The sequence below is a fragment of the Thermobia domestica genome, chromosome 3 (genome assembly GCF_964235325.1).
Source record: "Thermobia domestica chromosome 3, izTheDome1.hap1.1, whole genome shotgun sequence".
Lineage (NCBI taxonomy): Eukaryota > Metazoa > Arthropoda > Insecta > Zygentoma > Lepismatidae > Thermobia > Thermobia domestica.
In genome coordinates this window covers 100,707,623-100,725,570 of record NC_137456.1, presented here as the reverse complement: position 1 = coordinate 100,725,570, position 17,948 = coordinate 100,707,623, and the positions used below count along the sequence as shown (strand labels likewise).

Sequence of the window (17,948 nt, the reverse complement as noted above, 5' to 3'; positions counted from 1 at the left end):
AATTGCGTGAGATAGTCCAACGTGGAAGCTGGCGAAAGCAGATGCGAACTAATTTCCGTTTTCGCAACAGAAGGTAATTTGGCACGCAGTTGACAGAGAGTAGAGAGAGAAAAGAAATACACAAAGAGCTTTTCTACAAAATGAATGCTTGCTTCATGGGGTGAAACGAATCTGACGCTCGATATGCAAAACAAATTGAGCGTTATATGAGCAAAAATGTAAAAGGAACTCTTATACTATATATATTGTATATATAACACTAGACTATGTAAATTACACTGATAGTACATTTTATATGTGAAATAATAGAACGCTGAGTGGCTGTTTGTGTTACTTTATAACTATAGGTATTGTCTTATTGAACGAATGCAGGCGCAACCAGCTATGAGCTCGGGGGGCCCAGGCCCCCTCCGTAAGTAATATGGCCTATCTAATACAGCAGCCTTACAGACAAATTTTAGTAAAATTTCCAAACAGTCATTATTGCTTGTCATTTGTCTAGTACCAACTCTCTCTCCCTCACACACACACACACACACACACACACACACACACACACACACACACACACACACACACACACACACACACACACACACACACACACACACACACGCACCGTGCGTGAAGAGTGCTGTTAATCTGTATTGAAGTATGATACATTATGTGTGAAATATCGTCTTAATAATTGTGAATTTGAATTTTTATTTTAAGATCGTTTAGCATGCTAATGATAGGGAAATGACATGAAATCTTTCAGTTTAACGTCCCAGGATTATGCTCTTTAGGCTAAGGGAGACGACGATTAAAGCAAGTGAATGAACTTACTTGGTCGCAGAACGAATCAGGTACCCCACGCAACACAGATAACCACTCTACCACCGTGCCCCCATTAATGATAGGCTTAACTAAATTTCTCGTAATGGGGAGATTTCAAACTTTCAAATTTGTCCACATCAGATGGTGCAGAACGTCATTTGCAGACTACTGTACTAGGTACGGCTACGGAGTATGCCTTTGGTCCACGAGATCCTGGGCATAGACTCCGACTACGTGGGAGCTCCGGGGCTCAAGCACCCGTTGAAAGTATTTAATGGGTCATAAGTATCTATTGAATTTTTGCGTTGTAATTAACTTCAAAATTAAACTTTCATGCGGCGAATAATAAAAATAAACTATAGTGCACGTGATCCCAGATTAAATTTTAGATAGGGATGCATATGTATTGAATAATCATTTATGAATGCCTATTTTAAACTTTTCAGGTTTATGGAATATCGAGGATCGAGCGATTACAACGATAATAATAATAATAATAATAATAATAATAATAATAATAATAATAATAATAATAATAATAATAATAATAATAATAATAATAATAATAATAATAGTGTAATTTTTATAGACCTAATTATATATTTAAAGAACTTAATGTTTGATGTTAATTTATATTTTTAAAAATGTAAAATGTTTTACGTAAATTAAAACACAGTTGAATCATTTTCTATTATTCACTCAAATTATCCTCAAATGTTCTCAAGGTTTGACTGTAATCATTATTGTTTTAATATTATTGTGTCTCCATATTTTGAGCACTATTGCTTAACATGTCTGAAATTCAAAAAGAAAATCTCAAAATACAGGAACTTTGTTCCATATAAAGTTTTAGGAAATCATGCTAAAATAATATATATGTAATAATAATAATAATAATAATAATAATAATAATAATAATAATAATAATAATAATAATAATAATAATAATAATAATAATAATAATAATAATAATAATAATAATAATAAAAAATTATATTAGCCTTTGCAATTTAAATATAATTTCACGGTTGTTTTATTTCAGAAGCTCTTGATAGTCTTTCTCACCTCTCGGGAATTGGGGAACCACTGGTCTATTGGATCTGCTAGAAAAAGATAATAAAAAGAATGAGACGATAGTGCTGAAGTCTGAGCACCCATTGAGAAACTTAAAAGTCAGCACGTATGATCCTGGGTGCCAATTATCAGTGGGAGAGGATCGAACGCACTTCAGTATCTCAGATTCCACTTTGAACTATAGGTGTCGACTTATGTAGTCTCACTGCTGACTGAGAAGATAAATATAAATCAACCCTTTAATACAGCGTTTCCCAACCTTTTTCAACTTGCGGCATACTACAGGTGTAACTTGAATTCTCGCGGCACACTCATATAGATATTTGTAAATATAAAATACCATGGTAATTCTTTTTGTGATTACTGATCTCCTTTCCACAGAGGAGAAAGCTCGATCACTGGTTTTCCTCCGTGGAAAATCATTATGCTTATTTTTCATTCTAATTTATGCAATGAGATATAGGAATCAGGTTTTTAAAAGTACACCTTCCTTTTCGAAAACTATATCCAACTTTTCACTAAGAAGGAAAATCATTAAATAAAGAACAAACAAACAAATCTCCTTTACTTTTAAAACACAAATGTAGTTAATTTCTATGCATGTTTGCTTTGTCGAAAGGATTGAATGATCTTTTAAAATTTCAAGTTAGGAAATAGTCTGCAACAATAAAGAAGCAATAATGATAACAAATACTTTTTTCAACATTAAAAAGGTACAGAAAAGTAACACAGTATGAAACTTAAAATTATAGATTCATAGTAGAGGTTAATAATATGAAATACACATACACATTTTCCCCTTTGTCTTGCAATTTGACTGCTATAGAATTAATAATTTTGTTTCGATTTCCTCGCGGCACACCAGCGGCATTCGCGGCACACCGGTTTGGAAACGCTGCTTTAATAAAACAGTTAAGAATGCTCGAAGAGCATTGCTACAATGAACTTAAAATGATTTTTTTTTCGAAATTTCTATGAAAATGTATATTAAATTTATTTGTTTAAATTCAATAGATAATACACTTATACATATTTGGAAACTGCGTATTAGGGGATCTATTGAATTAGTTATATTGAGCTGTCACATTTTATCACCATATATATACTGAAAATGCAGATATAACCAGTGATCACCGGTTACTGTTTGGCACCAAAATGTTCACCATCCTCTTAGGTTTAATCAACATCAATATCATCTCTCTATCACTTACGGTTCCCCAGATATGGCACTTTAAATCTACCGAAATCAAAACTTTTTTGGCCAATATATCTCGGGAACGGTAAGAGTGACGCGAAAAATTCCATTTTTGTTGCCTATCGAATGGAGAGCTCAAAATTGAAAAATTCGTAAATAACAGACAGACATACACATACACATAGAGAATGCAGTAATGGACTTTTTAAGTTCGTTCAAAATATGTGGGATACTGTTAAAAGAAACATAATACTAATAGTAGACGCAATCTTAAATTTTTAAATAGAGCTCAAAGAAAGAAGGAGATTCTCAATTTAACTGGTTTATATTACATCCTGGGTAGGTTCATACGCATAACTCCAATATAGATGTATCGACTTTGATTATGGTGGTGATGATGATTACTGCACCACATTTGCAACGAACGGCATACTTTTTAACACGATAAAAATCGTTTTTCTGGATTTTTTTTAAAAACTACGCATCAGAATGTATCTTCAATCATGTCATTTTGTTTAGCTCAATATGATCTAGCGATATATATCTGACTTTGCTTTGCACAATATTATAATGAAATAAAAATTAAAGTTTATGAGTTAAACCACAATTTATAGCTATATATCATTGGAAAAATACAGGTGGCCCCGCGTAGCAGAGTTGCTAACACTCTCGCCTTTGGTACGAGCGGTCCTGGGTTTGATTACCGGCGGGGACACTCGGTTGAAAAGGTATACCAGCCTTTTCAGCCCAGCATCTTGAGTAAGATTCTCCTGGGTTTTCCTCATTCACACCAGGCAAATGCCGGGATTGTACCTAACATAATGGCCTCAGGCCGTTTCCTTCCTTCCCCATTCCTTTCTTCCTCTCCAATTCCCCAGGTAGTGTGGTCACTACGGGACGTCTTCTCTCAATATGTGTAACGGGAGGTAATATGCCCATAGATGCCGAATGACCAGAAATCTAGTTCCTAATCCTAATCCTAATTAAAAGTACAGTATACTATCATCTTGCTAGTATCATAATGAAAAAAAAAAAGACTTAGTATATAGGGCCTAATTCAGTGTCAATTTCATCTTAATAAGAGACATGGTTATTGTACAAGATAAATTTTCAGGTTTACAAAAACTGCTTTCTTTTTTGTCAATTTCCTCGAAAACTAAGCATCAGGATTTATACTCGCTCATATCATTTTTTAATCAGCTCTGTGTTGTCTATCAATTGGTATACGATTCATCTGCAGACAATTATTTTCCCCTGTTATACGGTAAGCTAACACTATATTAGAACTCTAATTCTTACAAGGTAAATATTCCCAGAGGCACATGAAATTTTACGTTCTTCAAATTTTACTTTATTGATTTCGGATAAGATAATTTTAGAGAAACGTGTTGGGGATTAAATGAAACCATGCAACGAAATTAGAACAAATCAAACTTTAGTAGTTTCCAGTTCCAGTTGTTTAATTCAGTACGTAAACAAAAAAATAAATGTTCATTACACAGAACATTTCAAATAAACGAAAGGAGAGAAAACAAAAGAAACAAGGAAATACAAGTGAACACTAAATGGGGCTTGAAATTACAAACTGTTCTCTGGATCGACTTCTCAACAAGCATTCAACACAGGCCAATCGAATTTAAAAGGGTACCATTGAAATGCAATTGAAAATGCATTTAAATTGTTTCATTAGTGCTTGTTAAACTTTTTTTTCCATTATTCTTTTTCAAAAAAATCTAATAGAACCCAAAAACTCAGTTCTTTGTACTGAATACAGCTCGTAACGCAAATAATTATTACTTAAGATTCAGATGTCTCAATACTACACATTTTAGTTAAAATGTTGTTTACAAGAAACAATAAAATAAACTGCGGAATATATATTATTCACTGATAATAGGAAAATGTGTAAAGATGAGACATACTAATTAATAGATCTCAACCAGCTGAATAAATGATAAGAGTGTAAATCCTCATGGGCAGGTTTTGAGAAAACAGATAAAAATATTTGTTTTGTAAACCTAACAACTGAGTTTCATTTCACAGTGTTAAACTACGATAAACTTCTAAACTATAGGGAATTCAAAATTCAAACTTAAAATAGTACATCTATAACTACTGGTTTCAATAGATTAATAAGATTAAAGATAGAATATGCCGAATAGATGCCGAATATGCCGAATAAGATTAAAGATAGACGCCGAATTCATATCAAAATGCCATTATTAGATATGCTTTACTGTTTTTGTTTTTTTGTTTTTTTTTTTTTTTTTGTAGCCATAAAGACGAAAAAGCGGGAATCGTTAATTTGAACCGATTCCGGATTGAACAGATGGTTAAGGGATAAGATAGAACCTACACTCTTTGGAAACTGAATCTATTGCAAATAATAAAAAATACATCTTGATAGCTTTTATCATTTTTGCTCTAGGAAAATCAGTATTGAAACCGGAAGTAGCAGTAAATTTCAACCACTTCCGGTTTTGGTAGAGTGTTGCGGATTGCGACGGTATGTCCCCTTCAGACCCTGAATTGACTGCAATAAACCGCTTGTCGCTATATATTTCCGTTACTCTTCTATGGTGATAAATGTTGGAAACCGGAAATCGTTAATTTGAACCACTTTCAGTTTGAATAGAGTTTATGGAAAAAGTGAAATCTATTCTTGGGAAGCTGAATCAATTGCCAATGATTTAATCAACTCAATCAATTGTGTAAAACAAGTTCTTGAACAATTGTATGTACTGTATGTGGTATAGAGTTTGGAGTGGTTGGGGAAACTCAAAAAACAAAATTATTTCGGTAAATGAGAACAATTACAACTTATAATTAACCCCCGATTGTAACCTATAGTGTATAGCGGATGGAAGGGTCGGGCGAAATAGCAATTAATAATAATAATAATAATAATAATAATAATAATAATAATAATAATAATAATAATAATAATAATAATAATAATAATAATAATAATAATAATATATCTCCTATATCTAAATAATCCCGCATAACTAAAGAGAAGACCTAGTTTTATACGACAAAGAGATCAAGATTTTTTTTCCCTTAAGGTATTAACTTTGGGCTTAAAAGGCAAAACATTCTGAGGAAACAGCAAATCCACAACAAACTTCCGTTTAAAGTTAAACCACATACCTTTCCATACTCGTTAAAAGAAATGAACCTTTATATGCCAGACTATTATAAAAATAAATTAAAAGGAACATTCAATTAAAAACTAGAAGCGTTTCATGTATACTTCCAGTACAACTTTCAGTTAAATGCTCAATATTAGTTCGTCTTCAGGATCAGAAAGGAAATTACTCGGATTAAAGTACGCTTATAATTAAAAAAAAATAATTTCATTCACTTGATGCACATCACAAAAAAAGAAAAAAAAAACAGCAAAAATATCAATAACGACCAGTGTTGCCAATTTGGAGAAAAGGTCATTAAATTTAGGGAATTCGACTTGAATATAACGACCAAAAAAAGTTTCCGATTGGCGACCTTTTTTGTGTATGTGTGTGAATTTTAAATGACGATTTAGCGACTTACTTGCAAATCTAACGGTTTTGTACTGCCATTAATATGCCCTGTAATTATTCACTTCTGGTTCGAAGCAGTATTGACATAGGTTTCTTCTCTTTTTGTTTCTTTAAAATCAGCGAATATTGACGAGGAATTGAGCAAATAAACAACTTTGATTTGTTTTGTTACCCTTTGCCCTTTAATGTGAAAGAATTCAAATCTTCAATATTCTATACTTTTGCAACGAGAGGCACAAGTAACACAACAATATTACCGATACATTATCACTCAACTCATTATTATCATCTCCCTAAGACTCGGAGCATAAACGTGGGAGTTTAAAAAAAAAGAAAAAAAAAGCAATGAACCGCAAATTCAAGGCTTGATTGCGTCCTTAGACAAAGACGTTACTAGACTATATTATGTGTAGTAGTAGTAGTATAAAGATAACCAAGAAAGTTCTGTCACTTTTTCACCCAAGACCTTCGAACATCGATATGTTACCTAAGACGTACCTGGATGATCAAAAATAGTCCCCATCAGCATCGATGATCTTCTGCCAACGTTCTGGAAGGCCAAGGATTTCATCGCGGTAGAAATTGCGGCCATGAAGCGAAGAAAGTATCAAGTGCATTTTGCACCTCAACTAGGGATTTGAACTGGCATCCTCTAAGGCGATTGTCCAAGGAATGGAACAGGTGATAATCAGACGGTGCAATGTCCGAGGTTATGGTGGATGCAATACTGTTTCCCATCCAAGGCGTAGAACAGTGTCCCGGGTCATTCTAGCCACGTGGGGTTTAACGTTTTCCTGTAACAGGAGGATTGCTTTGCGATTCAGAAGTGTTTTGACTTTTTCTTGAACACGGCTCAACTGCTGACACTACACAGTTGCATTGATGCTCTGACCAGCTGGTAGCAGTTCCCGATATAAGATGCTGCGAGCAGTTCACCAAACACACAGGAGGATCTTTTTCTGGTTCAGTGCTATTTTTGGCTGTTTTGGAAATTCTTCATGGAATACTAACCAATGACGACGGCGCCGAGGAGCTTCGTACAGGACCCGTTTCTCATCACATGTCAACATCCTATCCAGAAATGGCTCCTTCCTCACACGAGACAGCAAAGAAACACAGGTGTCTGCTTGCATTGCCTTCCGGCCCAGAGTCAAATCATGTGGGACCCATCGACCCAACTTGTAATGCTTCCCACGTTGATGGAGGTGCTGCCAAATGGTTTCTGTACTCACACTGAATTGCAGTCCCAGTTCCTGACATGTCTGGCCATTGTTCGATTCAATTGCTGCCTGAAGATCTTCATTTTGTACACGTGTTGGTCTTCCGACACGTAGTGCATCTTCGAGTGTTTCGTCACTGTCCTTAAACTTGCTAAACCACCGATGCACTGTTCGCGTAGTCACGACACCCACACCAAAGTCCTGGCATATCTTCCGCCCTACTGCAGCAGTGTTTGACTCCACTTTGAACTCGTACAGCATACACGCCCTTATGACGTTCTGTGGAGGTCCCATGTTCACTCTGTCCTTTCGCAAGTTCACGGTGTAATTGAACTGCCACAATCAGGTAGTATGTTTGATATTCCCACAACTGGCCTTTCGCCTTATCTCCATTGGCATTCAACTCACGGTGTGAGGGGCAACTGAACACAAACCTCTACAAAAAGCGACAGAACTTTCTTGATTACCTTCTAGTAGTAACGACAGTAGTAGTAGTAGTAGTAGTAGTAGTAGTAGTAGTAGTAGTAGTAGTAGTAGTAGTAGTAGTAGTAGTAGTAGTAGTAGTAGTAGACATTAACTTTGCTGAAAACATGGTAAGCAGTATATATTACATTTGAAAGTTCGAAACAGTGCATTTAGACAAGGAATATCACGAATAATTTTCAGTGACTTTTCATCCCAAAATAGGAATATTTTCACCTGTCGTTTAGCGACTTTTTGTGATAACATTTTGGCAACACTGATTACGACTGAAGAAATTTTTAAAAAATCAAATTAAGAAACCTATCTAAGTTTCTTCATTTCAATGTTGGATTTTATTATTATTATTTTTTTTTATTTTCCAATCTAGTGAGTGTACTACAATACATCATTGTTAGATGTACGCCCAAAGCCAAACATTCTATTTAGATGGATGAGCCATAGAATGTTTGGCTTCTTTATAGGCAGACGCTTAAACAGAACAAGCGAATGTATTTGGAACATTAGTAGTAAAAGAATGATCTTCATTTCGGGACAAAGTATAAAGACTTAAAGGCTGTGTAGTGTGTATAACTCTACACTTTCTTGACATTGGCACTCGTTGAGGTGACATGATTACACCACTCTCAGGTCGCTTTATACTGTATTTTTCCTTAAATGGCCTTGCAATAAAACTTCGGAATTTCAAATATTGCAATAATATAGCATAGGGGACTTCAAGCGCCATTTACTGACTTCACATGTGAATTTTAAGACAGATGAAATTATAATGTTTTGCTAAGACCTCGAAATCCCATATATTTTACGAAATAACATATATTTAAAGTGTCTAAGTTTCATCAAGTGAAGGCTTGTAGATACTTTTTAAATGTCATTTTGTTTAAGTTTCGACACTGTAACTATACCTTCTTCAGAGTTCAGACTGTTCTTGCTTCCCTCTTCTAGTAGCCAGATGTGTTTTTATACCCAGTCCAAAAACACAGTCAATTGCAGTTTGGAAGAAGTATGGCTGTATCTGTGTTAGAATTTGTAGTTCGAGCTGTGTGTAATTGAAATGTATATTCTAATTTGCCAAAAACAAAATAAAATCCATGACCATATTTACACATAATAATTATGTCCTCCTTCTGTTTCTATTTGATGTGTCAGCATCAAACGTAGGTGGTATATTTGATAATGTAGTAGGGTTTTATTTTATTTTATTTTATTTATTTATTTATTTATTTATTTGCTTTTTTTTAAACTTCAGTACCAGCGTTACCATACAAAATAGCTGCATAAAATCATAAATACAGAGTTTTGAGGGGGGACATTTTATAAACATCCTTCCGTTACTTTCCTCTCGTACGCATATCTCATTCAAAATTCTGGCTAATTGTGATTTGAAAGACATGAAATTTGTATTACTATGGTAATTACAGTCTGAGGTATATGTACAAGTACGAGTATTGAAGTGAAAACTTCTGAAGAAAAACAAATCTCTTGAACCAGAAAGAGTTACCTGAACTTAAAGAGAAAAATAAATCTCTTGAAAAAGAAAGAGTTAACTCAACCCAAAGGAAAAATAAATCTCTTGACCAAGAAAAAGTTAACTCGACTCAAAGAACTCACTAATCACGCTGGGTATCTGCGGATTCATTATCTTCAAAATAATGTAAATTGAAAATGTTCTGTAAAGTGTTCGGTAACAGCCGTAACACAAAAATGCGCTGGTATATAGAGTAAATGTTATGAAAAATGATTTTATTTGTCAAATGCGTTTCCTTCTTGTGGGAAGTGGGTTAAGCAACATGTTAAATCCTTGTTTCTGATATCCACACGAATGCACGTGTAGAATTGCTGACAAATGACATAAAAATGAAATGAAATAAATTTTGCTTAAACCGGAACTCGCTGGTTTTGATAATGTGACTTATCTGAGAGGTGAAATATATTTTTTTAAAAGAGCAATGACTTCTACTGAAAACTCTAAACGTTTTATTTAATTTTCCATACACACAGTAGTTACATACGTATATGGTATGGACAGTACACACCGTATATGATATTTTCGTCATTAACCACACACCATATGAAACAATTTAGTTTAGTTCAAGTTACCTTTCAGAGAGTCATATTTTCCATCTCAAGAAATCGGTTAAGAGCGAGCAAAACAGGGAACAAACACCTAGTACAGAGCAAAATCGATGAAACATGGTCTATAAAATTTTTTTCGTTACCCAGCATGTTTAGAAATTCGATGACCAAACTCCGAAAGGTGATTTCTTATATCAAATACTACTACTACTACTACTACTACTACTACTACTACTACTACTACTACTACTACTACTAATAATAATAATAATAATAATAATAATAATAATAATAATAATAATAATAATAATAATAATATAAAACAGAGATCTAAAAACGCCTTCTTCCAGCTTTATAAACCGCCGATGTGTATGTGTATTTGTGTAACTCCAGGGTAATTAAAGAAAACAGTTTGAGCCTACTACTACTATAACAATAATAATAATATGATGTAAACTTTATGGTATAAAATTAAGATAGAAGCGACGCAGTGGCTCAGTCGTAGAGCGTTCACCTCTGGTGCTTGGGGTCTCTGATTCGACCCCAGCTCGCGCCAAAACTTTGAGGTAGACAAACACCGTGTGTGGGGTTTTCTCATGGTTCTCCTGTTTCCTCTCACTTTCTTCATTCCACCATTTCATTCATTATGGGGGCGCGGTGGCTCAGTAGTAGAGCGTTCACCTCCGATGCTTGGGGTTCCTGGTTCGATCCCAGCTCGCCCTGTGTGGACTTTGTGGTGAACAAACACCGCGCTCGTGGGTTGTCTCGAGGTTCTCCTGTTTCTAATACAAATACTACTACTACTAGTACTACTACTAATAGTAATAAATTATTATTATTATTATTATTATTATTATTATTATTATTATTATTATTATTATTATTATTATTATTATTATTATTAATGTACAGATGTTTATAACGGTTAGTGGTAGCCCAAGCCATCAAACCAATATACGCCACTGCTCGTGGGATAATTACTACACTACTTGTTCATTCTATTCCCCTATTTCGTCCTCTCCCCTTTCTTGCTCAATTTGTTTTTCTCTGTCGTTTCTCCGACCGTAAAAGCGTGCTTCTACGTCGTCCATTATCATCATAAATAATATGACATTGTTGGCAGGTCATTTGCCACAAACTGAGAAGTTCCCATGCACCACGGTCCTCAGCTCATGTCTTCTCTTTGTCTTTACGTAGGAATTTTATCATTTAATACCGTTTATTAACTCTTAATCCGTTTCACTCCTTCCTCTTTTTTCTTCTATTGTACCGACCGTACCTTGTAGCACGTCTCTGGTGATAAATTTTCCGTCTCAGTAAACTCCCAACTAACGTTTCCCGTTCGACGCCATTCTTCTCCACAGTCACATTTCGAGTGTCTTTTTCATATTATTATTATTATTGCTTTTGCATAATGTCCATGTTCCTGCCCCATAGGATACAGTATTTCATGAAACATTTTAAGACTCTTTTCCTTAACTTTATTCAAGGGCTCATAAAATATACTTTTCTTCTTAAATTGTTCTTTCATAATTTCTATCCTTGCTTTTATTTCATGTCCTCACCAATAATACTATAGTGAGTAGTATCAAAAACAAGTCACCTGTTAGCACCTACTTCTATGTTTTTAATACGTATCACTTCGTTCCAATCACCACTGCTTTTGTCTTTCTAATGCTTATTTTCATCCCACATTCTTTACAGCTCTTCGTCAAGTTTTCACTTTTTTTTTTTTTTTTTTTTTTAATTTTCTTTTCAGATCCAGCAATAGGTTCTATATCATCTGCAAACTGTACTAAGATATACATCCGATCATTCTACATCCTACCGAACTACTATCCATTTCATAAAGATAGGCCCCTGACTTCGAGGTGCTGCTGTGACGTCCAGTCAAAACTTATACTGCATTGTCGTACCTCGTTGGAATTGTTGGAATGTTGTCTTTTCAATACTTAAGACATACAAATTTTCTTTGTACTGTATAATGAGAAAAAAATAGAAATTAATGAAAAAGTGCGTATTTTTTCGTATTTTTTTGGTAAATCAATGTTTGTAGGACTATATCTCGAAAAGGAGTTAACATGAAATAATTTCCTGTGGAAGATATGTAGATGCATATATTACCTGCAAGTTCTGAAAATTTCATTACTCAACACGTAGTAATTTTCTTGTTATTCAGCAAAAAGTGGGACATCATTATCTCTGAATTGCGGCGGTGTATTAACAATCTGAAAAAACTTTTAGAAAGATCTTAAGGTAGCTTTTTCAACCAAACTGTTTTGACTTGTTTTAAAAGATAAACAATCACAAATATGACATTATGATTTTCTCTGCTTTGCGCCCTTCGCTATCGCAGTTTATACAGAGTGCTACGTTGCCACATTTTTCTGACGCGTATACACTCTCAGCCGGACGGGTATTTAAACTTGTTACGCACTGTCCGTCACTTTTTAGAGATATTTTAAAAATGTAATGTCTCCACAGATTTTAAACCAATTTCTTAGAAATTAACAGGATATACAGTAAATGTACCAAGTGTTCAAAATTAGAAAAGCGAACTCTTATCTTGTTTGTATTTGCATGTGATGGTCCTCGAAAATTTGTTGCTTTTTGTCAGTTCTTCACTTATTGCACGCAGTACAAAATACACTTGCACAGAAACAAAAACACGCACAAAGTTTATTATATGATACAACCTTAGTTGATATGTAATATTGAGTTTACACTTCACAGAAAATCTGTTTTCAGATCTAAGAGCTCCAAGCTACATTAGAATCTGCCTTTGAATAGGAATGACGCGGTTTTTTTTTTCGGTGCAGCCTCAGGTTTACTTGAAACAGAGTTACTATCTTGTTCACTCCCGGATACGCCACTGAGCACAGAATAATCAATGTTTTTACTATTAATTACTAACTCATAACCGTCTGAGTCAGAGTCATTCATCAGCTCTGCAATTTCATTATCGCTGAACATTTTGCCTCTTCTTTTTGTAATACCGCCGCTCGTGAAGAAATATCCACTTTTTTTTTTTTAATCAAAAAGCACAAGATATACTCACGAAAATATAAATGCCCGTTCGTCCGTCTCATTGCAATGAACCGATATGATATGAATGCGTGTGTAAGTTTTTGACGCCTACGAACCGAAGGGAAGTATTGAAGACTTAATCAGTGCGACGTGATTAGACGCAAATACAGCCCTCGTCACCTACTCATTGCATTGTTTTCTTTCGTTGAAAGAAAACAAAGGACCCATTCTGTGTTACTCTACATTCGGCAAGGGAATTGATCGCAGAACTTGGGTGAACACGTGATTGCCAAGGCACATTTCTTTTTAACCTTTAACATGTTCGTAAGCTGGAAAGTGTGTATACTGATAGATCTTGAGGTAGAAATGGAGCAATTGTTTATAAATATTAGGGAAGATAGCAGGAGCAGCGATGAGTCAACAAAGTCATGACGAAAGTGAATGAAGTAAATAGATTAAGAGATGAGTTTTTGGATGTGTTACTTCAACGTTTTATTTCGATTACATTGAGATGTGTACACTCATGTCCAAAATTATTGTCGCATATCTATAACTGTCTTCTTGTAAGAATATAATTTGATAATGATTTTGCAGGGTACTTTTAATACTGATACTATATGTAGAGTCGGGAAATGTATATTTGTGGTAAATTTCATAGGAAAAGAATACGAAAATTAGCATGAGTAAAACAAAATGTTGCTAAATGGATAAGAAAATTTTAGTTTCGTTTTATTGTTCTTATTTACTGCTCTTTTGACATGAAATTTTCCACATAGCCTACATGTCTTTGCCGATTATACACATACTAACATTATAAGAAGTACCAGGTGAATTCGTTATCAAATTATATTCCTACAACAACATATTTATAGACATGCGACAATAATTTTAGACATGAGTGTACATGCATTAATGTTTTTATGATGTTGTGAAAGGTTATAATAAATACTTTTTCCTATTACATTCTTATGAAGTAGGCTTCGCGCTACAAGCTTCCTGAACGCGGCAACACTGCACGACAGCGTTGCCGCACTTCCATTTACTGTATGCTGTTTCTTCATATAAGCGCGGGGAATTTAAAGATTGGGTTGCAACATGGCTCACCGCTTAACGCAGAGAACATGTTGAAGTAAACATATTTTTTTTAAAAAATAAATACTCTACCAACTAAACCCTTTTTTGTTAATAGTTCCAAATATTTGGAACACTAGACTTCCAAATTTTCGAACAGTATTTTGTACGTTTCTCTACCTACCATGGTAAAGGAGATCAGAGCTTCGCACATTTGTTTTAATTACACAAAAAATATCAAGTGATGAAAATTGAACTTTTCACAACTTACAGTTAATGGATGCATCTACATATTGTACACAGGAAATTATTTCACGTGATCTCTTTTCTGAGATATAGCTCTATAAACATTGATCTACCAAAAAAGTACGAAAAAATACGCACTTTTTCATTAATTTTTATTTTTTTCTCACTACATAGTACAAAGAAAATTTTTATGTCTTAAGTATTAAAAAGGCAACATTCCAGCAATTCCAACGAGGTACGACAATGCAATATAAGTTTTGACTGGACGTCACGGCAGCACCGCGAAGTCAGGGGCCTATCTTTATGAAATGGATAGTAGTCGGAAATGAGTGATCTAGAGTTATTGACTCACTATGACCAAAAGAACACTAATATTCATGGAAACTGAACGCCTGCTAGACTTCCATAACTTTTAAAGCGGCCGTAGACGCACGCACTTACATGAAAGATTTGTTTCATCATACATATTGGAATAATTTTTTGCCCAGACAAGTACAAACTTGCTGTTCAACTTACTAGATCGTTAACGACCTTGGCATTACGGAGGAATGAGTCACGTGATTTCTTCCGCTGTCGTGATTGATGGACCTAAATATAAAACAACCAACTTGCATGAACGAGCACATACACGGTAAACATGCATGAAGAACGGGAAAACCATTATGCATGTTTACAGAAGATTTTGAAACCTTTCAACATGCATGAACACGGCCATACACGATCAACTTGCCTGTGGTTTTATCATTTTTCATGCATGTTGAAAGGTTTCTTCACGCATATTGAGGCCCATACACGTAAACACATGCCTGAAGAAACAGCCCGACTTGCATGAAAAATGATAAAACCACAGGCAAGTTGATCGTGTATGGCCTCGTTCATTCATGTTGAAAGTTTTCAAAATCTTCTGAAAACATGCTTGATGTTTTCGCCGTTCAGCATGCATGTTTACCGTGTATGGGCTCGTTCATGCAAGGTGGCTGTTTTATATTTAGGTCCGCCAATCACGACAGCGGAAGAAATCACGTGACTCTCTCCTCCGTCGCATGCCAAGGTCGTGCAGTTGCAGAAAGAAAAAGCACGCGTTACCTCGTCCTCCACATTTCTCAAACTACTTTCAGTAAGTTGGACAGCATATTGGTACGTGTGTGGGTAAAAAATTCTTTCAAGATGCATGATGAAAGAAACCTTTCATACATGTTGGTCATGCAAGTTCGTGCGTCTATGGCGCGCTTATGTCTGTGTGTATGGAAAGAGTTACCCTTCAGTCTTATTACAAGACTTCAAGAGGTGCCTACATGCAAAGACAGTTGCCCCTCGTAACAGAAAATATACAATATTGGGATAAATAAAGAAATAACTAATTAAAGCATTACTTACGTAATTGATCATGGGAAGATTCCATGCTTGTGCAACAATAGCCTCTACATTACATGTGCCTTCAGGTCCAAAGAATGCCACCACCTTGTCATAGATCATCTGCGTTAGAGCTCTTGTAGCACGAACGTTATCGCCGTACGTATCAACGTACGAAAGGTTAAGATGTACATCTGGTAACAATGTTTTGTCTTTGTTGATTTTCTCGAGAGCAAGAGTAATGGCACCAGAGATCGAGAGGCCCTGTCGATCACTGGCAGAGCCTCTAACATTTGGCAAATAGCCAATCGTCAGCGTCTTTAATTTGGTCTTTACTTCGTCCTCCTGGCCCACCGCTGAAACCAGGAAAAATGCGGCCAGCCAAAGAGGCCAGCCAGACATGGCCCAACTTCAGGATCCACTCACCATCTTAGTACATGATCTGAAAAAAAAAGAGAGAGAGAAAATATATTGTAACTCATGTCATTGAGTATTGCGTAAGTGTTACAGTTCCCGAATTTTCTAGACAAGCAGGATAAGTTCTTTGTAAATTGCTTATCCTGTTTATTATTCATACAACTAAAAAATCATCAAACAATTTAACATTATAACCGAATAACTCTATTTTCGTTTCAACACTTAATTGTCAACATTTTTTTTCTGCTAAGTATATTGATAATATAATATCGTCGCCCTAGTAAGTGGTCTTCTTCAGAGCCCTATCAAGTTTCCATTACACACGAAGAAACAAAGGTATGATTGTAAAAGGAACTTGTACCCTCAACAGTAAGACATTATGTATATGGCTACAAAAAAAAGGATACCCAAATGTGAGTCTTAATGCTTTGAAAATTTTGTCAAAGTTTCTGAACTGCATTCACGGAAAAAATCACGGAAATAAAGAAAACAGCCATGACTTTTTAATTACAAAGATTGCCAGAGCAGTTTCAATACAAAACAGGATAGTTTTTCTTTGGATTGGACTCGAGTTTAGCACTCCTTTCAGCAACGAGGCTATATGAGACACGGATCTACATTTTCGTGTGGTTATTTGAACCACAGAGCTCCGGTCGGAAATCAAATCAGGGTCTCCCGCACCGAAGACGAGTACTAACCTTATAGCCACAGGGGAGCTCAAAATAGGGTAGTATTACACTAACTGAATTCTCATACATCACAATATCCTTCGGCAGTGCTTTATACAGTCTCTTTGATTTCAGGGTTGAAGAGGAAAACTAAAACTTTACGGAGAATCCTATACTCATCATCTACATGCTACATTACATCGTCAAAACTGTTGGGTGGGGGGATTCTAGACATTAGTGGGGAGGGAATTCCATCCTAACATGTCTGGATAAAATACTGCCTTCGGAATTTATAACCAGTTAGCCAGCAAGTTGTTCTAACAGGGGCTAATGATTTTTTTTTTTTCATGAATAGGGTTTACATACTACGAGAAGCAAACTAAATGAAAGCATTAATAATACATACACATTACACACGTACATAGATATTATTCTGTCACTTTTTTGAAACAAGTCTTCACAGTGCATGAAGTTAGAATCACAAGTTGTAGGAAATGTAGCACAAGCTAGTCATAAGGAAACAACTATGTTTCTGGAAGTCCATTTGTTTGATAAAAATAGTTAAAATCTAAGAAAATATATTCTAAGATCAAACTCTGACACTGTTATGCAATAGCATAGCTATAAATTAGCAATTGAGTGCATCCAATTAGGGAAATGAGAGTACAAAGTGGATGATTAATTTAAATTCTTTTAATTAATTTAACGTATTGACGTGGTTTAAAATGTATTTATTAAAAAAAAAAACATTTTCCTTTCA

General features: G+C 35.0%; 1 protein-coding gene across 2 annotated transcripts in view; it reads right to left on the bottom strand.

Annotated features, from left to right (window-relative positions):
• LOC145680629 (receptor-type guanylate cyclase Gyc76C-like) overlaps nt 1-17,948 on the bottom strand; it is a 777,573-nt gene that overhangs the window by 287,049 nt on the left and 472,576 nt on the right. For both annotated transcript variants that reach the window (XM_081751318.1, XM_081751319.1), the window contains exon 2: nt 16,128-16,545. In XM_081751318.1, the coding sequence (XP_081607444.1) occupies nt 16,128-16,505 (378 nt within the window). In that variant the 5' untranslated portion in view covers nt 16,506-16,545. The remainder of the gene's footprint in view (nt 1-16,127; nt 16,546-17,948) is intronic.